Below are 26,337 nucleotides of genomic sequence, written 5' to 3'. Positions count from 1 at the left end.
TTTTCCTAATGTCCAATCTAAACCTCCCCTGCTGCACTTTAAGCCCATTACTCCTTGTCCTGTCCTCAGTAACCAAGAGGAACAAATTTTCTCCTTCCTCCTTGTGACACCCTTTTAGATATTTGAAAACCGCTGTCATGTCCCCCCTTAATCTTCTTTTTTCCAAACTAAACAAGCCCAGTTCATGAAGCCTGGCTTCATAGGTCATGTTCTCTAAACCTTTAATCATTCTTGTCGCTCTTCTTTGTACCCTTTCCAATTTCTCCACATCTTTCTTGAAATGTGGCGCCCAGAACTGGACACAGTACTCCAGCTGAGGCCTAACTAGTGCAGAGTAGAGCGGCAGAATGACTTTACGAGTTTTGCTTACAGCACACCTGTTGATACAACCTAGAATCATATTTGCTTTTTTTGCAACAGCATCACACTGTTGACTCATATTCAACTTGTGGTCCACTATGACCCCTAGATCCCTTTCCGCCATGCTCCTTCCTAGACAGTCGCTTCCCATCTTGTATGTATGGAACTGATTGTTCCTTCCTAAGTGGAGCACTTTGCATTTCTCTTTATTAAATCTCATCCTGTTTACCTCTGACCATTTCTCTAACTTGCTAAGGTCATTTTGAATTATGTCCCTATCCTCCAAAGAAGTTGCAACCCCACCCAGTTTGGTATCATCTGCAAACTTAATAAGCGTACTCTCTATCCCAATATCTACATCATTGATGAAGATATTGAACAGTACGGGTCCCAAAACAGATCCTTGCGGAACTCCACTTGTTATCCCTTTCCAGCAGGATTTAGCACCGTTAACAACAACTCTCTGACTACGGTTATCCAGCCAATTATGCACCCACCTTATCGTGGCCCTATCTAAGTTATATTTGCCTAGTTTATCAATAAGAATATCATGAGAGACCGTATCAAATGCCTTACTAAAGTCTAGGTATATGACATCCACTGCTTCTCCCTTATCCACAAGGCTTGTTATCCTATCAAAGAAAGCTATCAGATTAGTTTGGCATGACTTGTTCCTCACAAACCCATGCTGGCTATTCCCTATCACTTTATTACCTTCCAAGTGTTTGCATATGATTTCCTTAATTACCTGCTCCATTATCTTCCCCGGGACAGACGTTAAACCTACCGGTCTGTAGTTTCCTGGGTTGTTCTTATTCCCCTTTTTATAGATGGGCACAATATTTGCCCTTTTCCAGTCTTCTGGAATCTCCCCTGTCTGCCATGATTTTTCAAAAATCATAGCTAAAGGCTCAGATACCTCCTCTATCAGCTCCTTGAGTATCCTGGGATGCATTTCATCAGGACCTGGTGACTTGCTGACATCTAACTTTCCTAAGTGATTTTTAGCTTGTTCTTTGTGTATCCTATCTTCTAAACTTACCCTCTCTCTGCTTGTATTCACTACGTTAGACACACCTCCAGACTTCTCGGTAAAGACCGAAACAAAGAAGTCATTGAGCATCTCTGCCATTTCCAAGTTTCCTGTTACTGCTTCTCCCTCCTCACTAAGCAGTGGGCCTACCCTGTCCTTGGTTTTCCTCTTGCTTTTAATGTATTTATAAAAGGTCTTCTTGTTTCCCTTTATGCCTGTAGCTAGTTTGATCTCATTTTGTGCCTTTGCCTTTCTAATCTTGCCCCTGCATTCCCGTGTTGCTTGCCTATATTCATCCTTTGTTAGTTGTCCTAGTTTCCATTTTTTATATGACTCCTTTTTTATTTTGAGATCATGCAAGATCTCCTTGTTACGCCAAGCTGGTCTTTTGCCATATTTTCTATCTTTCCTACACAGCGGAATTGTTTGCTTTTGGGCCCTTTCAACTCTCCTCAGTTGTTTTTCCCTTCAGTCTTGCTTCCCATGGGACCTTACCTACAAGTTCTCTGAGCTTATCAAAATCTGCCTTCCTGAAATCCATTACCTCAATTGTGCTGGTCTCCCTTCTACCTTTCCTTAAGATCATGAACTCTATTATTTCATGATCACTGTCCCCCATACTGTCTTCCACTTTCAAGTTCTCAACTAGTTCCTCCCTATTTGTTAAAACCAAATCCAGAACAGCTTCTCCTCTGGTAGCTTTTTCAACCTTCTGAAACAGAAAGTTGTCTCCAATGCAGTCCAGAAACTTATTGGATAGCCTGTGCCCCGCTGTGTTAGTTTCCCAACATATGTCTGGATCATGTTGTTCTTTTAGTTAAGGGGTATTGCTGAAATCTGTCAGGAAATAAACTGCTTGTGTTTGACAGATACTGGTGTAGTGTGTTTTGTACTTAGAGAACCCAGTGTCAGACCTGAGAATTATTCTCGCTGGCAACAGAGGGACTGATTGATTCTACCATCTATGTTCCAAGCTTTAGTTTGCCATAATTTGAGTTTACTAATGCTATCAGTCCAACTGGTTTTCATAATGCTGTTTATAAAATGAACTTTGAATATGAGACAGGTAGCAATTAGTATAAAAACCCAAAGTATTAGCTGGATCCAAATATATTGCCAGTTGGGAAGATGCACTTGCTCTTCAGTAAGTGCTGAAAAAAACTGGAATGCCAACATGCTTTTAAATGTTGTGGTACCTTCTTACCAAGGAAGCATGTTGGACAATGAAGAGAAAACACCTATCATCATTTTTTAAAATGACACTGCCAGGAATGAGGAAGGAATCTGCTCATTCGTTAACAAGGACCTCAGGTCAGACATTAACAACCACAGGTCTAGGGTGAAGTCATGGAACCAATACTGAAATCAGAGACAATACTAACTTCATAAGGCTAGGATGTCAGCACTACTGTATTAAAGGCTAACTGAAAGGTCTACCTTTAGTCAGCCATTCCTCTTTTCTCATCACTGAATTATCATCCATTACATGGCTCAGAGCTGTCTCCTAGCAACATGGAGCTGGTGTGACTCCAAAGTGAAATATGTATTTAACTAAAACTCATCCCATCCAGGCATATTTAGACTTATCCAACGCTTTCTCCTTTAGGAACCACCCACAAACCACTAGATGGCTACTGAGAAAAAAGAAAATACTTTAAATAGCGGAAGGGCCATACTTCTGAACTTTCAAGTGGATGCAGGAATTGATGGTAAAGAACGTAACTGAAAATATCTAACATCAATGGACTTCATTGGTCAGGCAAAATATGAATTTGTTTCCCAAGAATTATCTGTTTGAACTTCCTTAGTGCCACCACCACCAGGATCTCAGAAGATAAAAAATTAATCTCAAATGATGCATCATTTCTTTTATATTCTGGTTGATATGATTGGCACAAAAAGGTGAAAGTAATACACACAAAATGACTGCTAAAACTCCCATGAACAACTAGCATTTGCTAGATTATTTCTTACTGCCTTTATCAGAGAAGTAACAAAAAAGATTATTCTCCTCCACTACAGCATGTGATTTCTTAAACAGTCTGGTCAATAATGTATGAACATACCAAAGAATCACAAGTCTCAATATTACAAATCTTTTGAGGTAAAGCAAAATTTAAAAGAATGTCAGAAGCTTATTTACAATCTGTTACATTAAGCTCTCATGCTGCCATCACATCTCAGTAAAGAAGTGTCTGAAGGAAAACCACAGCAGATCCATACATCCTGAACACTGGAAAAATTCTAATCTCATGATGCTGGGTTCTCATTAAGGAAGCCTCTACGTGCAGGAAGCTCAGAAATCCCATTTTTACAGTCCATGCAGAGCTGGAAGGGAAGGAAGATAATTTTGTCTCAGAGCTGGGGAACTTGGGACTATTTCTGGCCCTGCCACAGACGTCCACAGAGGAATATTAGGTACTCCGTTTTTATAGTGCCGATCATAGAAAAGGATATAAAACAATCAATAAAAAAACTTTCCACTAAAATAATTGTTTATTTTTACTCTGAAGAGTATTAAATGAGTTTCATTCCTTTATGAATCTAATTAATAAAATCCACAGTAATACTCCAGTATCTTTTGAGAAACATATATTTGTGTTATCATTTATAAGTATTATTGCCATTTCCAGGGTTGACAATTTCACCCCATTTATCACTGACAGCTTGAAATATTTTTTCAGCTGTGGATCATGTTAATTGTGGAAGCTAATAGATAGGAATGTGAGATAAACATGCCTAATACCTTTAATGTATGTGATGACTTTACCAGGCTTATGGTACTGTATTTATTGTAAACAAACAGTCATGCTCAGAAAGGTAATGGGGCAAAGTATGAACTATTCTGAATAGTTACATCTGGTCAGCTTTGTAAAAAAGGTATCATACAATCTTCCAAAGTATGATCAGTTATTTTAATTAGCACTGGTGTCACTGACCTTGGAGTGTGCATTCAACTTACATTGACAAGCAAGTGTAGGAAGGAGAAACAAATCTTTCTGGTTAGCATACACTGTATTTTAATAGTAATTGATTAAGAAAAAGATTGTTATTCTCTTGATTTGTCTTCTTAGCAGTCAATGACTCTCAAGCTTTTCCTTTTTGGAACACCAGGAAGGAAGGCAGGGACTGCCTGTATATTTAAACATTCTTAAAACTGAAAAGCAATTCCACAAAGAGTAGCTGCAGACAGTCTACAATACAAGCATCACAATAGGGTTGAAACCCTTCACATATTAAAATGCAGGTGAGTCTCCTAAAGAGGGGGACTTCATAAAATAGCACTGATGTAGTTCTCAATAAACATTTGTTCTTTCAAAGCATAAACTAGAAAACTACACCACAATTTTCTTAACTTGTGATCAAGAATTAATTTGGGGCCTGATCCTACCTGGATCCCTGGTGTAAATCACTTTTCATCTATGTAAAGCAGTCATCAGGTAGTGTGTGTGTGTATGTATGTATGTATGTGTGTACACACACACACACAGAACTTAGTTCTGAAAAATGTGCATTATGCAGTGGAGGGCAACGCGAAACCCATACGAAGGTAAGAGAGTTAGAATGCCACTGGTGAGAAATGGATTAATTTCTATACAAGCTCACAGCATGAACTGTTACTTTGATTACCATCACAAAGCTGACAGGCCCCAAATGCCATATGTAATAAAATTATAAAGAAATGCCTTTTAGATGCTTAAAAATCTATCAACTCTGCAAATTCAACACTGTCATCTTGTTAAAATATTAGCTATTCTGATGCCTGATTAGCCTTAAATCTGTGTTTATTTTTTATGGCTGTGTATGCAAGTCATACTTCTGCTCTACTCTGCCATTCTGCACTTTGTAATGAGACAAGGTACAGATACAATTTCTACTGTACAAGAATCCTTCTCTTGGGATTTCCATTACTCAGCAGTATTCTGCCCACAAACAACTGGTAACTAACCAAAAATTAGTCTTGTGTAGTATCTTAAGGTAAATACGAGTCTAAACTGAGTGAAACCGCTCATAAAAATTTACATATTTATGGTTTTTACATTATTTTGTTTAATAGATGTTTGTTCTTTCCATTGCCTGTTCAAATATTATGTATTGGATAAATGTGCCACAGTAAAAGAGATGGACTACTTTTTCTCCCAGTTTAAGTAGGCTGATATAAAAGGGTAAAGTTAATCCTTTGTCATTCATTTTATTTTTTTAACATGTAATACATTTTACTGTTGTAAGTGCTAGAATGAATTATACAATTGTTTTCTTTCACAAAATGTATACAAAGTCATCAGGATGCAGGTATCAGTGTTGTAGTAGGTGAGCAACTTTCAGGAAATTAGGAAAATAATCTTTTCTTCATGCAGCACTTATATTTTTGAATATATAATTTGTTAGGCCTACAATTACAAAGATCCTCCTTTTAAAAGAGGATATATTTGGATGATATTGACCTCTATTTCAATAGTAGCAACAAGTTAATGACATGACTGACCACCTCTTCTGCATCTCAAAATTCCTACTTAGTTTTCTCTAAATATTCCAGCCCTATAGTTGCTTTGCCAAATAGTATTTCTGAAGTGTTCATTATTTATACATTGATAAGCTTGCCAAGCAAATGATCAAAAACACTCCCATCCATTGCCATCCCCTTTATTTACTTGGAAAAGGATTTTGCGTTTTCATTTGATTTTGTCCCTTTCTGGACTATAAAAGCAATGGCATTTGTAAGGGATACAATAAGTGGAGGAAATCGGTGTTGTTCATTGCAAATTAGTATTTTACAAAGATGATGGGTCTTCCCGTGCATCGATATCGAGAAGCAAAATGTTACATTTTATATGAACTTCTATGAATCAATAAATGCACTCGAGACAATACTTTTTAATTAAAATCAGAGCAATAACTGTCTCATAACAGCTAAATCTAGCCTGATCTTCAGACCGAACCATACAATAGGTGGAAACTGTTCAATGGACACATGGGCTACGTCTACACTGGCAGCTTCTTGTGCAAAAACTCTTCCAGAAGAGAGCGGCTACACTCACATGTGCTTTTATGCAAGAGATGTGCTTTTGCGCAAGAGCATCCGTGCCAGTGTAGATGTTCTCCAGCACAAGAAAGCTCTGATGGCCATTTTAACCAGAGGGCTTTCTTGCGCAATAAATTCGTGTTTCCTGTCTACACTGGCCTCTTGCACAAGAACAGTTGTGCAAGAGGGCTTCTTCCTGAGTGGGAGCATCATAGTTCTTGTGCAAGAAGCCCTGATTTTATACAGTAGAACGTCAGTTTACTTGCACACGAACACACGGCCAGTGTAGACAGGCAGCAAGTTTTTGTGCAAGCGTGACCGCTTTGGCGCAAGATCGCGCCAGTGTAGACACAGCCATAGTGGTTTACGAGGATGGGAAGGGAAATGGTCTGTCTTATCACCACATGAAACAGTGTAGTGGCCATTTTTGCCTTTCAAGGTCCATTCCAGCTTCAGGTGGCAGCTGAGGGATAGAGACTCTATGTTTTTGCATGGGACAAAGCACTCTCTCCCTCCCCCCTTGTTAATCTAGTGACTTGACTGGCTAACCTCATACTCCAGACACACAGATGTTCTAATTTGTTTGTACTATCAGTTCAAGATGCTATTAAACTAATGAGACTTCTTTAAAGTTGTATTAAATGAAGCATGATAATTAGATTTCCATTCATTTATGAATATGAAAAACAACAAAAAAAGAAACTACTATTAATTTTCAAATAGTCTAATTCCATCCTAGTCTTACTATATTGTAACTGCGTACTTTGGAAACCAAACTAGGAACGTGCAGTGAGCCTGGCCAATGCTGTATCTCAGTTGTTTAACAGCTTTGCTGGCATCTTGTATACTCAAACCATTCAGGACAGGATAATGTTGCACTGGAGTCTGAAAATGTCTGGGGAGTTATTTTTCTTTCCCTGCACTCCTTTGAATGTGTTTGTTTATACTTTTTCAGGGGTTCCCCTCAGTATATGTCCCATATAGTAATGTCACAGTTTTATTTAAAATCTTTACTTAGTTACATAAGTTTATGTTTCTCAATCTGAAGTAATTGTATTACTAGGAATCATTTCTATTTGCCATCCAGCATTAATTCTACACTATATTTATGAAACATTTCTGAAACAGCAAAATAACTAAGAAAAATTAACCAACTAGAAATACCAATTTAATCATTATGTAATGCATACATGTGTCATATTATTCCAAATTAATGATCTGTTTTGAACCAAAAGTAAATGTGTTGGAAATCTGTATCAAAGTAGTGAAAAATGTACTTCTAAAAGTTAGTATTGAACAGATTCAAGCTTACCACTTCAATTCTATTCAGTGTTTATTTTCATTTTTTGATAGTGGAAATCATGTATAAATCAAACAGTACAAGTTCCTATTTTCTTGAAATTGCCTACATGAATGGGTCAACTGCTGAGTACAGATGATGTATTTTTAGTATAAAGTCAAGATAATATGGCATTTAGCTATCAACCAATACTCAACTACAGTAAAGATACAAACTTTAGTAATATAAATTAATTGCCATTACAAAAAGGCAACTATTAGTTAAGATACAAAAATCTGTAACATCTATAAATATAATGAAAGACAGAAACTAAATGAAATAATACATCACGGGTTTCTGTACAGCACATTTGAATATGCAAACATACAGACAGCATATTATACAGCAAGAAAATATCAAAAACACTAACAAGGATTTTCAAAATCACTGCAAATTCTGTAAGTACAGGACATAACATGGAAGCAACAAGATGACCAGCTTAGAACTGCTAGACAAAGGAGGACAGTTGTAAAACATTAGGCGTCAGACAGAAGCATGTCAAAAACAGCTGTTGTTGGATACTGATTGATAATGTTTTTATTCTGACTGCTGAAACACTGCAGACAGACACAGGTCTGAGAAGCCGTCCAGTGTGGGCACATCCACACACAAAAACACACACACAGAAAGTAATTTAACAGATGGCTAAAGAACATTAAACCACGACATCTTTTTTTTAAAAAAGACAATGTTCACTGTTTAATGAACTTGCATTGAAAGTAGTTAGTTCCTAGTGATTTAATTTATTTCATCTAAATGTTGAATGCACAGGAAGAGAAAACAGTAATTGAGAATGGTGATCTGAATAAAAATTATATGGTGTTCACAGATTCTGTATTAAGAGTATTCAAGAACACTTTAGACAAAAAGTGTAACATGAACTGCTATTAATTTTTTAATTCCTCCATAAAAAGGTGAAAGTGTTTAAACATTTAAAAATCTACAAATCCATTATAATCCACTCACAAACACAGAACAACAAAAGAACCACATTTAAAGTAATGTTAAACATCTTTCTTGAGTCCTTAGACAATTAGGATTGTTTCAACCTGCAGAATGGAATGATTACTAAGTTTAGACATATTGAAAATCATGACAAAAATTTTCTGCTCCTGGTGCAGTTGTATTTTCCTAAAGAAAAGAATTAAACATCAAAAGGCCCTATTATACTGTCTAGTATGGCTAAAACCACATTCTGATTGGCTAGTTGGGGCCTTTTGATGTCACTGCTGTGTAGCACTTTCCAACAGTGCATAGTTGAGATCTCATGACCAAATTAATATCAAAATCCCTAAGACTTTTGCACCAAATTCACAGCTAGTATAAGTGAGTAAGTAGTAAGTATAACTGGGCCCATTTATACTTGGTTCTGAATTTGATTAATTACATCTAATTTGGGGTAGAAAGCAGAAAATAGTAAAAAAAGATTGTTCTTCCCTCCCTCTAATTTTAAACTAAAAAGCAGCTACAGTCTAGAACGTCATCTTTTCTATTCCTATTGCCCCCAGCAAGGGTTTTCTTTGGGCATGTACCACAGTTCCCCTTCTTACCCTCCTCCATATAGTGTCTTTTGCAGACATCTGAGAACATTACATTATTTGTGTTACTTGAAAGAGCAAAACTGGAAGCCCTAACCTAAATCCCAATTCATATTTAGTTCAGGAAAAGGGAGCCCACTGAAGGCACATAGCAATATCTGAGAGTATCAGGGATTTTTCCAATTAATAGGATAGTTGGGAGCTGATTTTGAGCTCCTAATTCTGTCTTGCAAATAACATGAAGAGTTCAAGTTCCTGAGTATCTGCAGAAGAGGTGCCTTGGGGAAGCACATGCATGGGAAATACAATGATACCGAAAGAGAGGGAATGTGTCAGTGAGCCCAGATGTTCTCTAGGCAGCAAGTTCTAGCTCATTTTCATCTCTCAATTTCCATTACATAATTAATTTGGGAGCTACACTTCCTTGTTAATAGGAAGTGAGTTGAAGTAGCATCTATTAGGCCACAGACTTGGATTGAAATGGGCCTCTGGGAAGCAGTTTACAGATAAGGAGGAAAATTATCCAAATATTGTACTTCAAGGAAATTTAAAGGGTAAAAATTATAGAAACCAGTTCATTTAACAAAGAGCATATTAGAAATAACGAACCAGTTTCTATAGGATCTCCCTACTTTTTCTTATCCTCAAACTAGGTATAATCAACAATGAACTGAAAGAAATGAACTCTTAAATCAAAGGATATGTTGCAGAAAGCTCTGAAAATTTGTTTAAGAAGATTTTTCTAATCCTGAAACAGAATCAAGATGGATTTCTAAACTCTATGGCTACGTCTAGACTGGCATGATTTTCCACATATGCTTTTAACTGAAAAGTTTTTCCAATAAAAGCATTTGTGGAAAAGAGCATCTAGATTGGCACGGACGCTTTTGCGCTTTTTGCGGAAAAGCGTCCGTGCCAATTTAGACGTGGTTTTGCGCAAGAAAGCCCCGACTGCCATTTTAGCCATCAGGGCTTTTTTGCGCAAAACACTTTTTAGCTGTCTACAATGGCCCTCTTGCGCAAATACATTTGCGCAAGAGGGCTTTTTCCCCGAACGGGAGCAGCATAGTATTTGCGCAAGAACACTGACAATCTTACATTAGATCGTCAGTATTCTTGCACAAATTCAAGCGGCCAGTCTAGACGCAGCCTATATGTCTATACCCTGTCTGATATTTAGTTTTATTATGAACCAATGAACGCAGATGCTCATTTGAAAACAAAACTGATTTATATCATTTTAAAACTGCCAAAAGGCAGGCAAATATTGCAAACTTGGGGTGGGCGGGGATAAGGGTGGAATATATATTGCATTCCTAGAACTAAATGGAAATTTTTCAAAATTTGTTCAAAATTTTGGTTCTGATAAATGAACTTTTTATTAACATTCAGTCTTCAGCAGATTTCTAAAGGCATTTTTAACGGCCTGAAAATAGGGCTTTACAACAGACATATTGGCAGACTTTTAGTTATAATGGAGAGGCAGAAGCACAGTTGTGATAATACTATTTTGAATGAGAGTTACAGGAGATGCCTTATTTTAAATCTGTGGTCCTTCATGCTATTTATACAGCATCTGAGTTAAAATACATTTTCTCTTGCTGCTCTTTAATCATAGCTACTAAAAACCTAGTAAATTATTTTATCCAGCCTACTTAATTTATTAAGAAGTCTTGTCTACTTAGGCTGTAGCCACAGTTTTCCGCAAGATTTTTTTATATCCAAGATAATCCAAAGATGATGGCAAATACTGATATGTGCACACACTGGGTTTGTGCATTATTTCCCCTTACTCCCAACTATCTGGACTGCTTGTACCTTTGAAAGGGTTAAGAATTAGAACAGTAATCTATCAGCAAGGTATTTGTATTTTCATTCAGTGAGACTTCAGATTAGATTTTGCATCAGGACATTTCCCTGCTTGTAAGAAGATTTACTAGTGCTCTCAGTGGTCATCCTTTCTCGATAGTGCTAATGGTCAGCAAACAAGTCAACACACAAAAGTAATATCTGCGAATTATTACAACACTTACTTTTCAGAAAACATAGTTGGTGGCTTTTTTCCCATCCTTTACAGACTGTGATTTTGTGCACGCAGAATTGCATACCAAGGGATGTTTTATGATAATACAGGGAAAAAACCTGCAATGAGCACAATTAGTGGTAAACAAAGAGTAACTCCCTATACTTCAGTAGTGTAGATGACTTAACTGGAATAAGCATGTTCCCAGTTTACAACACATTTATTTCAACAAACAGATTTTCTGCACAAAATGAAAGTTTATATTTATTGTAAGCTGAAATGCAGTCTTAATACCAAACCATAATTAAGCGGTGAGCAGAATTAACTGGTACAATGATTGGCGAAGCAGTTCTCTTTCCTAGATTTTCACATTCTTGAAGGCTCGAGATCTCTCTCTTCTAGTAAATTTATCAGAAGGGTGAAGCTGTCTTTTACTGCTTCCATATCATCCAGAGAGCAGGGTTTAAGAATCCAGCGCTTTCCTCGTGCAAGTGGTTCAAGTTCAAAATACTTTTTGATCTATTTAAAAATAAAATAAAATAAAATAAAATAAAATAAAATAAAATAAGATACAATAAAATAAAAATAAAGGAGGAAAAATTAGTATTTCTTTCATGGTACACCTGGTCTCTTAGAAAATAAAATGTGAAAAAAACCCTGGGGAACACTCATTTTTAGATCACATCCACAGCTGTTTTTATACTACAGGTTCTATGTTGTGACTGGAAAGTGTCATCTTTAGGGGTGAGTGACCTGCTTAGCAAGCCACTATTCCACCTCTACATTTAACAGCATGGGAGGTCTGAGAAAGAATTATATGCACTTAAAGCACAGAGTAAAGTATATTAAACAACTGCTCAAAAAGTCAGAAAAAACAACAGCAAGCAACTTTATAAACAGCTGGACTTGTATGTAAAAATCAACCTCATGACATGCTGTACCATACTGTTACGCAACTACCTGATCAACCAAAATACATAACACACACAAATTTAACTGTCAACAAGTCCCCAAACTTATGTACTTGATTCAGTGATAAATTGCAACAGAGGTTTCCTGGGAACTTCAAGCAAAAGAATGCTAGCTGCAAATGTCTTATACAACTAGTGGATTCATTTGTGGTCATACAGAAAAGACTGGAATGTTCATGTGATCAAGGTAACAAATATTATAGCCACACAACAGTCGTTTTCAACCAGTGGTTCACAGAACTATGGGTATGATTTCTAAAGGGGTTGCACCCCTCCATTTGAAATATAAGGGGCTGCTAATGAAAAAAAGATCGAAAACCACTGATACAGTATAATGCCTAGTAAGATGTGATCCTCTATGACTAAATTAAATCTCAAAGTGGCATTTCTACTCCAGTCATCTATCAAGGGACATTAACAAATTGTAAATACAATGTTCAATGACAAATGTTAAGAGTATCAACATAATTGAAAAAAATATTTGTGATGATAAAGTGTGTAGTAAAGATTTCACTGACATTCATGACAGCAACCATAATGAAGAAGAAAAAAAAGGAAATCTAGGAATGATGGTTGTTCTTCTCAGACTCACTAAAAGACTTTTACTATTTTTAAACAACATAATCTCATTGTGTTTTAAATGGGGGATCAAGAAAAAAACTGGTTCAACAAATTGCTTGGCCTTTTTTTAAGTATTATAGGTGGCACTTTTCAGACTATAGCGATCAATGGATTTCATTAAGCTTTGTTTGTCAAGGAAAATTCCAACATACTTTTCCGTTAGTATTTGATCCAGAAAACAAACTAATGTTTGACATGTCAAACAGAAATAGACTTTTATCTTATATAACTGTAACTACATGCATCAATGTTTACTATCCAACAAACCAATAGAAATATTTTGTCCTTACAAAGTTTAAACTGAACATTCTTGTATTGAGGAATGTTTTGGCATGAAATATTAACTTTTTACTCTTGAAGTCCACAACAATACTAATTCATACAACACACCTCCATCATAATCATCCAGGAATCCCCCTCCCCCGCCCTCTGCAACCAGCCCAGGTGCCAACTCTGTCCACACATCTATACAAGCAATTTCGTCATTGGCCCAGCCATATCACTCACTACATCTGGGCTCATTTAACTGCACATCCACTAATGTGATCTATGCCATGAAATGCCAGCAATGCCCCATGGCCATGTATATTGGCCAAACTGGACAGTCTCTATGGGAAAGAATTAATGGACACAAATCAGATATCCAAAAAGGCAATACACAGAAACCTGTTGGAGAACATTTTAACCTGTCCAGGCACTCAATGATCTCAAAGTCACCGTGTTGTTTCAGGCCAATTACACAAGACAAATACACAGGGAATGGTTGGAACTTAACTTCATTTACAAGTTTGATTCCTATAAGAGAGGAATGAATAAAGGCATTGGCTGGCTCGCACACTACCTTCCACATCCTAATGACTTACCCAAACAATGGATACTTGTAGAGGTGCAAATTATTCTTATTAGTTTCTTGTAACTTGAACAATCTAATTCACTATTTTTCTCTCTTTTTTTCTTTTCCCACATCCTTCCTTCCCCCCCGCATCCCTTTCTTATTTATTCTTGGATCCGGACTATTAGTCTACTCCAGTCATCTGAGGAAGTAGTTTGTGCCCATGAAAGCTCATGATACCATCTACATGTTTTGTTAGTCTTTAAGGTGCTGCTAGACTAATAGTCTGTAACTGGAAAAACTTAAACAACGAACTCGGCTACCCCTCTGAAGCTTTTGAACAATAATAGTAATAATTTTTATTTGTATTGTGGTAGCAACCAGAGGTCCAAATCAGGGATCAGAAGAACTATAGCATTAGACTCTGTATTCATTAAGTACATATTCTAAAGACTAAACAAGTTGTGTATTCAAACAACCTGAACAAGCTCTTCAAAATGTTCCTACAACTGTTTTGTTTACCTAATTAATCGAATAAAATACTAGAAACCTATTGCAATTTTATTAACTGATATAAATCTGAATTTAATTACTGTTGTGACAATAGACTTAGATGAAGTATTAGAAATATTACAGCAAGGTAGAAGAGATTACTTATCTATAAAGGTAACTGCATTATAGGGATCTTGATCATAGTTATCAGAAATATTGATATTTCTATGTAAATAAAGAAGTAGGAAAACCTGCCACAGTTAGTTCAGAAATATTAAAACTTAGATTATTAAACATTGCAGTGCCAGGTTGGTAACAGCCTAGAAAGATTATATAAAATCAGGAGTAAATAAAGTGTAGGAATGCTTACCAACGAATAGCAGTTACCAATCCATCATTTCATGTGCTTACCTACGTTAATAAAATTATCACCAACAATAAAAAGTTTAAACTTAATATTGCAAAAAACAATTTAAAATTGCCTAAAATCTTGAGACAAGTATTTTAGAACAGACTTTAATATTATTATGATTCCCATTTCATAGTAATATTATTAATCTATAAGTCAGTGTGCTAAATCATTAAAATACACAGTAAACAGGTCAATATTTAAGCAAAGTACACTAACCAAAGGATTTCACTACAAGGGTATAAGAGTGCTGTAGTTTGTTTCTGTAATTGCACTCATTGAATGCTAAGTATGGAGAAGAACTGAAAGCTGTACAAAAACACAACAAATCAAGGTCTCACTATGGCCATTTGATAAAAGGACCCTGCTGGTGTTAAGCTGACAAATATGGCTGAGTAACTGGAGATTTTTAGACATCTATCCTGCAGAATACCTACTATACACCCCCAACTGGTAAGCCATTGCCATTGGTTCCACTCGTCACACACAAATCTTCCTTTGCAATCGTATTTATACTAGATGCTTGTAATAAGGCCAACCAAGGCTGAATATCAAAAGGTAATTGCATTTTAATGATGGAGTCATTGAGCTTAAACTTTAAAATTTACAATATTTGCAAATGAACATGGAAAGGAAATAACTGTACCAAGCACATTAACACTTCAGTCTTCATGCAAATTGAGCAAAAGTAACATTACTTACCAGGTCATACTGTTGTCTAGATGTTCAAAATGATTTTAGGCTACATTTCAGTGACAGGATGTTCCAAAACAAAGTCAATAATTGAATAATAAAACAGGACAAAATTATCTGTGGTAAATTGGGATAAGAAAAATTGTTTTGTAGAGAAAAATGTTAATTTTTTTTCTTGGTATATAAATAAAATAGTCATTAATTTAATAATCTGGCACAAATATTCTGTGTCTGTGATGCTGATCAATATTCCAGAGCCACAGAACTCAAATCTCGGTGGCTGCTGAAATAAGAGGAAGATGATCATTACACAGTGGCTTTTGGACTAGGAGCCTCTGGTGATGAAGCCACAGAACAGCTGTTTGGAACACCCAGGAGTGCAGCTATTCTGGAGATAGCCATAGAGGAAAAAGCTTGCTAGTGGACTTGTCTCTAACCCAGATATAGAAAGCAACTATAATTAGCTTGCCCCGTGTTAAATATTTAACAGTGGAACAGAAGTGATCTTCAGTGAACTACAGAACAATTCATTGTCTCTTACTGCATTCTCCAATTTAAACTTTATGCTACACTGGATGAACCTCAATAAGTCAGGAGCTTTGGGAACTATTTCCAATAGGGTGTGTCCCAAAAGCTGTCAGATTCATTTGTATTAGTTGTTCATAATTAATCTTACAGCTGTTTGAAGAGGTCTGCTTCAATACACAGTAGGTATAGTTGACTCAATTTCTGTCCAGCATTTGAGGGGAAAATGAAAGGTTTTGATGCACTGGAACAAACAAACAGAATATCACTTAATTTTGTTTCTCAATGACCAGTCAAAAAGGTTAAAACTATTTCAGAACTGATCAGAATGTACTTGATATATTGTATTTGACTGGACTCAAAACTACTGAAGAGCAATACTGATTATGAAAGAGTTGTGAAATTTGTGTTGGTAGATTACTTTGTATAATTATGAAGCATTTGAAGTTTTGCTTTTAGCAAAACTTGTAGATCCAAAAGCTTTCACACATGAGTTTCTGAAAGTTATTTCTAGTTCAAAATGTTTCATGTAAGTTTTACTGTGGTCAGGGCTGACAATTTTGTACTGTAAATTTTGTCTGTCCTAAAGAAACACACATGTACAGTACTTCACAATATATAAAATATCCAATTTATACAATGCTTTACAAAATAGATGTTCTCCTCCCTCCTTTTTATTATTAGTAACCTTCAGACTCTCCTCTACTAAACTTGACCTTCAGATCATAACTGATTCAGTCTTTTGCCTGCATTGTATAAAATAATCTGTTTTGAAGAGAGAGAGAGGATACTTGACAAAGGAGAATGGAGAGTGGTACTGGCAAGTGTGGGGAAACAAGAAAGGGAGAGTATCATAGAATAAATACTAGGACTGGAAGGGACCTCAAGAGGTCATCGAGTCCAGTCCCCTGCCCTCATGGCAGGATCAAGTACTATCAAGAACATGGGTTCCCAAACCGGGGGGCGTACCCCAGGAGGGGGGGAGTGAAGAAATTCCAGGGGGGGCATGAGGTGATCTTTCGGAAAATAAAGCCTTTTCCGAAAGGTCCCTTATTCCTGATTTTAAGAGGAATAAGGGACCTTTCGGAAAAGGCTTTATTTTCCGAAAGATCCCCGTCTAGACTGGCGCTTTTTTCCAGCAAAGCCCCGAGCCAGAAAAAAGCGGCAGCCATGTTTATACAAATGAAGCGGGGAAAATTTAAATCCCCACTTCATTTGCAATTCCGACTTGTCTCATCTGCATCCCTTTTCTGGAAAAGGGGTGCAGTGTAGACACAGCCTTACTGAACTAAGGAATATAATGTGTTTGTGCTATTCAGGTGAAAGTTGGACAGTACAGGACATACATTTCTGGGGGAAGAGCCATCTCTGTTGACAACTAAGAGATGTTTTCAGATCGCAGGCCCTGGTTCTCATGGGGGAATTTTAATCACCCTGACATCTGTTGGGAGACCAATACAGCAGTACAGACAATCCAAGATGCTTTTGGAGAATGTTGAGGATAACTTCTTGGTACAAGTGCAGAAGGAACTGAATAGGGGCCATGCGCAGCTTAACCTGCTGCTCAAAAACGGAGGAACTAGTGGGGGAAGTAGAGGTGGGTGATAACCTGGGAAGCAGTGATCATGAGATGATGGATTTCAAGATCCTGACGAAAGGAAGAAAGGAGAATAGCAAAATACACACCCTGGACTTCAGAAAAGCAGACTTTGATTCCCTCAGAGAACTGATAGGCAAGATTCTCTGGGATGTTTACATGAAGGAGAAAGGAGTCCAGGAGAGCTGGCAGTATTTTAAAGAAGCCTTTTATTAAAGGCACAGGATGAAATCATCCCGATTCGCAGCAAGAAAAGAAAGCATGGTAGGCTACCAGATTGGCTTACCAGGGACATCCTTGGTGAGCTTAAACACAAAAAGGAAGCTTGCAAGAAGTGGAAACTTGGACTGATGACTAGGGAGGAGTATAAATATATTGCTTGAGAATGCAGGGGACTTATTAGGGAGGTGAAAGGGCAATTGGAATTGCAGCAAATAAGGGATGTGAAGGATAGCAAAAAAGGTTTCTACAGGCATGTTAGCAATAAGAGGGTGATCAGAGAGGGTGTGGGGCCCTTATTGGATGAGGGAGGTAATCTAGTGACAGATGATGTGGGAAAAGCTGAAGTACTCAATGCTTTCTTTGCCTCTGTCTTCATGGACAAAGTCAGCTCCCAAACAAATGCACCTGGCAACGTAGTGGACAGCCCTTGGTGAGGAAAGAACAGGTTACGGAGTATTTAGAAAAGCTAGCCATATACAAATCCATGGGCCCAGATTTAATGCATCCGAGGGTACTGAGGGAGTTGCGGAGCCTTTGGCTATTATCTTTGACAACTCGTGTAGATTGAGAGATCCCGGATGACTGGGAAAAGGCAAATGTAGTGCCCATCTTTAAAAAAGGGAAGGACAATCCAGGGAACTACAGATCGATCAGCCTTACTTCAGTCCCCAGAAAAATCATGGAGGGTATCCTCAAGGAATCCATTTTGAAGAACTTGTAAGAGGGGAAAGTGATCAGGAATAGTCAACATGGATTCACAAAGGGCAAGTTGTGTCTGATCAATCTTATTAGCTTCAATGCTGAGGTAACTGGCTCTGTGGATATGGGAAAGTCAGTGGATGTGATATACCTTGATTTTAGCAAAGGTTTTGATACGGTCTCCCACAATATTCTTGCCAGCAAGATAAGGGAATATAGATTGGATTAATGGACTGTAAGATGGATAGAAAGCTGGCTAGACTGTCGGGCCCAATGGGTAGTTATCAACGGCTCAATGTCAGGTTGGCGGTTGGTTTCTAGCAGAGTGCCCCAAGGATCTGTTCTCAGACCGGTTTTGTTCAACATCTTTATTAATGACCCGGATGAGGAGATGGATTGCACCCTAAGCAAGTTAGCAGATGACAGTAAACTAGGGGAAGAGGTAGATATGCTGGAGGGCAGGGATAGGGTCCAGAGTGACCTGGACAGATTAGAGGATTGAGCCAAAAGAAATCTGATGAGGTTCAACAAGGACAAGTGCAGAGTCCTGCATTTGGGGTGGAAGAATCTCAAGCATTGCTGGAGATCGAATGGCTAAGTAGCAGTTCTGCAGAAAAGGACCTGGGGATTAAAGTGGATGAGAAGCTGGATATGAGTCAACAGTGTGCCCTTGTTACCAAGAAGGCTAATGGCATATTAGGGTGCTTTAGGAGGAGCATTGCCAGTAGATCCAGAGAAATGATTATTCCCTTTTATTCGGCTTTGGTGAGGCCACATCTGGAGTACTGTATCCAGTTCTGGGTTCCCCACTATAGAAAGGATGTGGACATATTGGAGAGGGATTTGGGTTTGTTTAGTCTGCAGAAGAGAAGAGTGAGGAGGGATTTGATAGCAGCCTTCAACTTCCTGAAGGGAGGTTCCAAAGAGGACGGAGAAAGGCTGTTCACAGTAGTGACGGATGGCAGAACAAGGAGCAATGGTCTCAAGTTACAGTGGGAGAGGTCAAGGAAAAACTATTAGGAGGATGGTGAGGCACTGGAATGGGTTACATAGGGAGGTGGTGGAATCTCCATCCCTAGAGATTTTTAAGTCTCAGCTTGACAAAGCCCTGGCTGGGTTGATTTAGTTGAGATTGGTCCTGCCTTGGGCAGGGGGCTGGACTGTATGACCTCCTGAGGTCTCTTCCAGCTCTATGATTCTATGTATTGGTATCACTCTTTAGCATAACCAAAGATTGTAAGAGCCAAAGTATGGCTGTCTGTCTGTAGTGTATACACAGACATAGCTATGAATGACTTACTGCTGAAGGGTGTTTGTGAATAGTTTAGGGTAGAGGATACAGCAGCAGGGCATTGTATGGGGTGCTCCAAATTACAAGGCAGGGGTGATATAGCTACTTGTTAGTCTGTACTGTACCCTGCTACTTATACAATCCCTATTAGATGTCCATGGCCAAAATGAAGATCTCACTTACCATCTTAGTTAAATGGTTTATAGTTGTATTTTCTAAATAGCTATAGATGCAGAAGAACTAACATATATGTATGCAGCGAAAAACCAATCTAGTGTCAGAATAAACAGCATTCATAAACAGAGTGCTCATGCTCAAAAGCATTGTATCTGAGCTAAGAATAGAGTAGATTCCCATTGTTATAATACCTAAACTTATATAAGCAATGACTTGATGTAAGCACAAGATAACATTTTACCACCTATCTGAATTATATTTGCGTCATAAGAGTGCCAGAAATAACCTTGGATTTTGTGCATTATTGTATAGTTATTGAAGTGAACAGTTATGTGCACTCATGCATATGTAATCAATGGACACTCAGTGTGGCTCTCTGTCCCCCTCAGGTGTCTGCACTGAAAAATGTTTGACTTTGCTACAGGTCTTTAAGCTAATAAAGCGCAGTATTTTAGTTTAGACAGGAGAGATTCATACTTCTGATCCCTGCAGTTAAACTACCCAGATATATTGTATGTTACAAAGAAAAAAAAACCACATTAATTTTCCAAAGAACAGAAAAAAGAAAATAAGTATTCAAATAAAACAGTTTGAATTCAGGAGGTGGGAAGTTAGTAGAAAAAAACATTTCAAAAGCACAGCATCAGGGTCTCTTAGGCTGACAGACAACAGCCTTTTTTTTCCTTCATTTGAAGCACAATTTTGTCAATGTTTTTCTTTTTCTGTCTTGGCACCTATAAGAGAACAATTTTGCTCAAAAAGAAATTAAAGGTACTGCAGACATCAATACCTAAAGCTAATGAATCAAGATTAACTCCAATGGACCAAGAACTTTACTCAGCCCACATGTTCTTTGCCTAGCAACTCCCTTCCTCTCCTCTCTTTCAACAAATAGCTGGGCTAGTTGCAACTATGAAGCATGATGAACATAAGAATGCCATATTGGGTCAGACCAAAGGTCCATCCCTCTGCCGACAGTGGGCAATGCCAGGTGCCCCAGAGGGATTGAATCGAATAGGTAATGATCAAGCAATCTCTCTCCTGCCATCCATCTCCACCCTCTGACAAACAGAGGCTAGGGACACCATTCCTTACCCATCCTGGCTAATAGCCATTAATGGACTTAACCTCCATGAATTTATCTAGTTCTTTTTAAAAGCCTATTATAGTCATAGCCTTCACAACCTCCTCAGGAGTTCCATAGGTTGACTATGCACTGTATGAAGAAAAACTTCCTTTTATTTGTGTAAAACCTGCTGCCCATTAATTTTATTTGGTGGCCCCTAGTTCTTATATTATGGGATCAAGTAAATAACTTTTCCTTATTCACTTCTTCCACACCACTCATGATTTTATATACCTCTAACATATCCCTCCTTAGTCTCCTCTGTTCCAAGCTGAAAAGTCCTAGTCTCTTTAATCTCTCCACATAGATGACCTGTTCCAAACCCCTAATCATTTTAGTTGCCCTTCTCTGAACCTTTTCTAATGCCAGTATATCTTTTTTGAGGTGAAGAGACCACATCTGTATTCCAGATGTGGGCGTACCATGGATTTATATTAGGGCAATAAGATATTCTCTGTCTTATTCTCCATCCCTTTTTTAATGATTCCTAACATCCTGTTTGCTTTTTTGACTGCTGCTGCATACTGCGTGGACGTCTTCAGAGAAGTATCCACAACGAATCCAAGATCTCTTTCCTAATTAGTTGTAGCTAAATTAGCCCCCATCATATTGTATGTATAGTTGTGGTTATTTTTCCAATGTGCATTATTTTTTCCACATTATGATGAAGCTACAATGTCTCTTCCACATTACCTTTTTTGTGTGCACACAATATAAATCCAAAATTCCAAACTCTACACACTTAAAAATTTTACTTGAATTTTTCCCTAAAACAGAAATTATCCTATAATTAGATCCTATAACTAGTGTTTATAAACAATACAATGTCAAAAGGGTTATACTACGAAATTAGCATAATTGAGACTATACTAAAAAGGTACTCCCCTCCCTTCTAATACTTCTTGATAATATAACTTTTAAAATATGACTATCTAAAAAAAAAATCTTACTTTGGTACAGAATAGCATTAGTTAAGAAATGTTCTGTACACTGAAGGAAGTTAATGAGTTTAAGTCCCAAACTCACATATTAGAGACAACCAATTATCGTGTCTGAAACACAGGCTTGTAAAACTATCAGTTACTTGTAAAATGGTCTGCTACACACGAGTAAGATGTTGTTTAAATGGCTTAATTGACTAGATGCATTCACCATGAAATTGATTCTTTGAAAGCATTATTTTTAAACTTGATACAAGTTAACTGCATCAACCGAAAATGGAAAAAAAAATCTGGCATTATAAAGTGTAGGTTTCAGGTATGAGTTCAGTATTTTATGAGGTCGAGGGTTATAAGAATGAGAAACTCATCAGGGACAGACAATTGTGTCTAGAGCAGTAAATGAAAAGGTCTAATACAATCAGACTATTCTGACATTTCTAAGCCAAGATGTATCAGTGCTATTCCACCACAGCCTGTGCAGCTGTAAAACAGCACAAAGGAGGTAAGCCACTGCATGGAACATCTTTTAGCTGAGAGAGAAAGATGAGGATAAACCTTTTACTACAACTTGTGAAGTAGCAGCTTATCAGTGATACTGTGCGTGACTCTTTGAATAAGATTAGTATTTTAAGTTTTTTAAAAAAAACTGAAATGTCCTTGGATAGGGTACTGTATAAGCATTCAGATTTATTGTCCTATAATGACTAAAACTAACATTCCCAGATTAACTTTGTATATTAAATTCAATGTGCGTGGTACTGAAAAACAGAACATAATTTAGAAGGGGTCTAAATACCACCCCCACATTGCTATTAATTCACTGATACATTGCTTGAACTACTGGAACTCCTTAAGCAAAAATAATTGACTTCATATTAGTTTAATTCACCATTTTAAATTGACTTATTCTTTGGAATTGTTTCAAGAAACATTTCTGATTGTCCTATAAAAAAAGGAAAGTACTTAAAGGATTGATAAAGCAGGGGCAATAATTTAAAAAAAGAATAAGTGGATACAATAATTGTCTGTTTTAGATATTGGCCTAGAGGAGTATATTATTCTCAATGAGGCTGACAGCCTCTCTGAGTCCTTGGTCAAGGTGGCGGTGGGGGGTGTCTCCATGTCCCCAGAAGATGCCGGATTAGGGATAGCTTCCCCCAGGCAGCCTCAGCAATTCCCGGAGCACACCATGCCTACCCAGGCAGCCCTCAGCATAGCCTACAGCATGCTATACAAAGCTCCGGTGGTGAATTAAAGAGTCCGGGGCTCTGGCTGCCACAGCAGCTGCCATCATGAGCCTCTGGGACCTTTTGAATCACCAGGCCCTGGGGCAGCTGTCCCTCCTCCCTCCCGTCAGTTGGCCTGACTGTACTATCGACTGCAACATTCTGATTTGAAAGCAAATTCAAATTCTCTGGTTCAAAATGGAAGGATTTGTATGTTGTGTACAGCCAAGAGCACCTGCCACACTGTTTTTATAAGATTAGCTGCGGACAGAGTCATAGAACTTACAATGTCATCATCCTGGCCTTCAGACTACAGGCAATGCACCACAGTGGAATGACACCGATTACTGACACTGACTACTTCTTTCAGAGCCAAGATTAAGGGCAGAAGGAACCACTAGACTAGATCATCCAGTCTGGTGACCAACACCACCCACTATTTGCGCACTAAAGCCAACAATCGAAAGGAGCCCAAAATATTACAGTGCTCAGGAGGGATGAGGTGAGTGAACCAGCATTCAAGGTGCCTGCAATACCAAGTGACTCACATGTGGCAGAGAATGACAATAATCCCTCATGGTCATTGCCAATTTGACCTAAGGGAATATTTCTGACATCACATATGGCCCCCAGTTAGACCCTGGGCATGAGGGTAAGAACCAGCCTCAAACACTTCAGAGCAAGATTGTTCAGCCTCAAACACTTGAGAGGAAGGCTGTTCAGTGCTATGTCAGAGCACTAGTCCTCCCTTTCCCAATGTCTTATCTCATTCAGGGCTCTCTCCTCTATTTCTTCCAACTGACGAATCCCTATTTAATTCTTCTCATAAGACCCTAAGGGTGTGTCTAGACTACATGCCTCCGTCGACGGAGGCATGTAGATTAGCCAGATCGGCAGAGGGAAATGAAGCCGCGATTAAAATAATCGCGGCTTCATTTAAATTTAAATGGTTGCCCCGCTCTGCCGATCAGCTGTTTGTCGGCAGATCGGGGCAGTCTGGACGCGACGCGCCGACAAAGAAGCCTTTCTTGATCGGCACAGGTAAACCTGGTTTCACGAGGCATACCTGTGCCGATCAAGAAAGGCTTATTTGTCGGCGCGTCGCGTCCAGACTGCCCTGATCAGCCGACAAACAGCTGATCGGCAGAGTGGGGCAGCCATTTAAATTTAAATGAAGCTGCGATTATTTTAATCACGGCTTCATTTCCCTCTGCCGATCTGGCTAATCTACATGCCTCCGTCGACGGAGGCATGTAGTTTAGACGTACCCTCAGTGTAGGATCTTACACTTTGTACTACTGAACTGCATCTCATTTCAAGCATTCTAATCTTCAAGGTCACCCAGATTTTCCTATATAATATTTTGATCCTCCTCTGTATTGGTGATGCCTTCTAACTTTGTATCATTAGTAAATGTGATTAGCACACTCCTGCTTTTTTGTGCCAAGGTTACTAATTTAAAATATTGTAAGGAGATAGGGTCGCCAGCTTTCTAATTACACAAAACTGAACATTCCCATCCCTTCCCGGAGCCCCACCCCCTCTTGTTTCATCTCCCCTCCCTCCAGCACTTGCTCTTCCTCATCCTCCCTCACTCTCACTGGGTTGGGCTGCAGAAGTGGGGTGAGGGCTTCCGCTACCATAGAGCGGTGCAGTTCAGATTTAAAGGGCCCAGAGTGTTGGCTGCCACTGGAACCCTGGGCCTCTTTGAATCACAGGGCCCTGGAGCAACTGCTCCCATTGCCTTCCCCTTTTGGCAATTTGGATGTGTACTTCCAAATGTGTATGCTAGGCTAAATACGAACTTCTTAACGTTTATATAAAACTTGTTAACTAACATACTAACTACATACACTAACCCCAAAGAAGCAATTGTATAGCTATCCAAAGAATGCATCTCAGTGAGGACAGACTGTGAGAAAGATCAGTTGCAAAATGGGAGAGTGAAGGACGATCCAGTACTTAGGGTGCTAGCTGAGGCCATCAGAGTGTTCAATTCTCCTCCCTGTCACAGATTCCCTGAGCAACACTGGGGAAAAAAATTCAATCACATAGTCTCTCAATGCCCCATCTGTAAAATGTGAGCAACAGCATTGCCCTACATCACAGAGATGTTGAGAGGATAATTTAATTAATGATGGGGAGGTGCCACGATAACATAATCTTGGGGGCTACTCAGTGGTAAAAGTAAATTTCTTCCAGTATGTGGGGACACACCAGCTAAGGAGAGGAGGCATGTGATCTCCTTATGTGATGCTACATTGCCCCCAGCTCAGGGCCCTCATATGCTTACCCTCCTTACTGCACATTATGTGAGGGGAGAGGGCATTGGGGGCGGTACAACAGCTAGAGGAGCTGCCAGGCATTCTGCTCTTCTCCCTGCTACCGCTCCTAGCACAGGAAGAAGGAGAAACCCCAGCTCTACTCCCTACGCTTCCACAGAGCAGCAGTTCTTCCATCTCAATAAAGTGGCAGTGCTGCCAAAGGACAGTGGGGTTGGGAGTTTGTTCCTTTTCCCATTGGGAGGGACAACAGTGATGGGAAAAGGAGTGAGACACTAGCAACTCCTCTGGCTGATGCACTGCTCCCAGTTGCCCCTCCTAAGAGGCAGCTCTGTGGAGTGACTGCAGGAAAGATACCGTGTTTTCCCACTGCGCTTTACCAGTACCATGTACTATACACCAACTTACTTGCACAGCTTTGGCCATCTTTCTTATTACCCATACACTGCACTAGCTTACTTTCACCTCAGGGTCTATCTAAAAACCTTACATAAAAGGAAATCAAATAAAATTTCTGTTCTGGATCCTGACCTCACCCTCAATCTGAGATACTCTGAGAGCAGTACATAGAAATTAATTGCATTAAAACATTCTGGGATCCTTCTGTAACTAGTTTTACCTGAATAAGAATCAGCATTTGATAAATCTAAGTAGGGAATAGTTGGAGGTTTTCAGATAATCATTCAGAGTGAAAGGAAAAGAATAAAGATTCTCTTTTCCTGATCTGGTCAGTTCCTCTAAAGCAGTGAGTCTCAACCTTTCCAGATCACTGTACCCTTTTCAGAGGCTGATTGGTCTCATATATACCAGATTTCACCACACTTAAAAACTATTTGCTTTTAATCAGACATAGAAAATACAAAATGTCTCAGCGCACTATTATTAAAAATAACTGCTTACTTTCTCATTTTTGCTGT

At 38.5% G+C, this 26,337-nt stretch overlaps 1 protein-coding gene across 5 annotated transcripts in view; it reads right to left on the bottom strand.

The window, feature by feature from the left end:
* Positions 1-7,731: 7,731 nt before the first annotated feature.
* ARL15 (ARF like GTPase 15) overlaps positions 7,732-26,337 on the bottom strand; it is a 301,461-nt gene continuing 282,855 nt past the window's right edge. For 2 of the 5 annotated variants that reach the window (XM_075932471.1, XM_006139539.4), the window contains one exon: positions 7,732-11,835. In XM_075932471.1, coding sequence (XP_075788586.1) covers positions 11,683-11,835 — 153 coding nt within the window. In that variant the 3' untranslated portion in view covers positions 7,732-11,682. The remainder of the gene's footprint in view (positions 11,836-26,337) is intronic. The other 3 variants (XR_012904918.1, XM_075932475.1, XR_012904919.1) reach the window with 2 other exon arrangements.

This window comes from Pelodiscus sinensis, chromosome 6, assembly GCF_049634645.1.
Source record: "Pelodiscus sinensis isolate JC-2024 chromosome 6, ASM4963464v1, whole genome shotgun sequence".
Classification (NCBI taxonomy): Eukaryota; Metazoa; Chordata; order Testudines; family Trionychidae; genus Pelodiscus; species Pelodiscus sinensis.
This window is presented reverse-complemented; position numbering and strand designations above follow the sequence as displayed.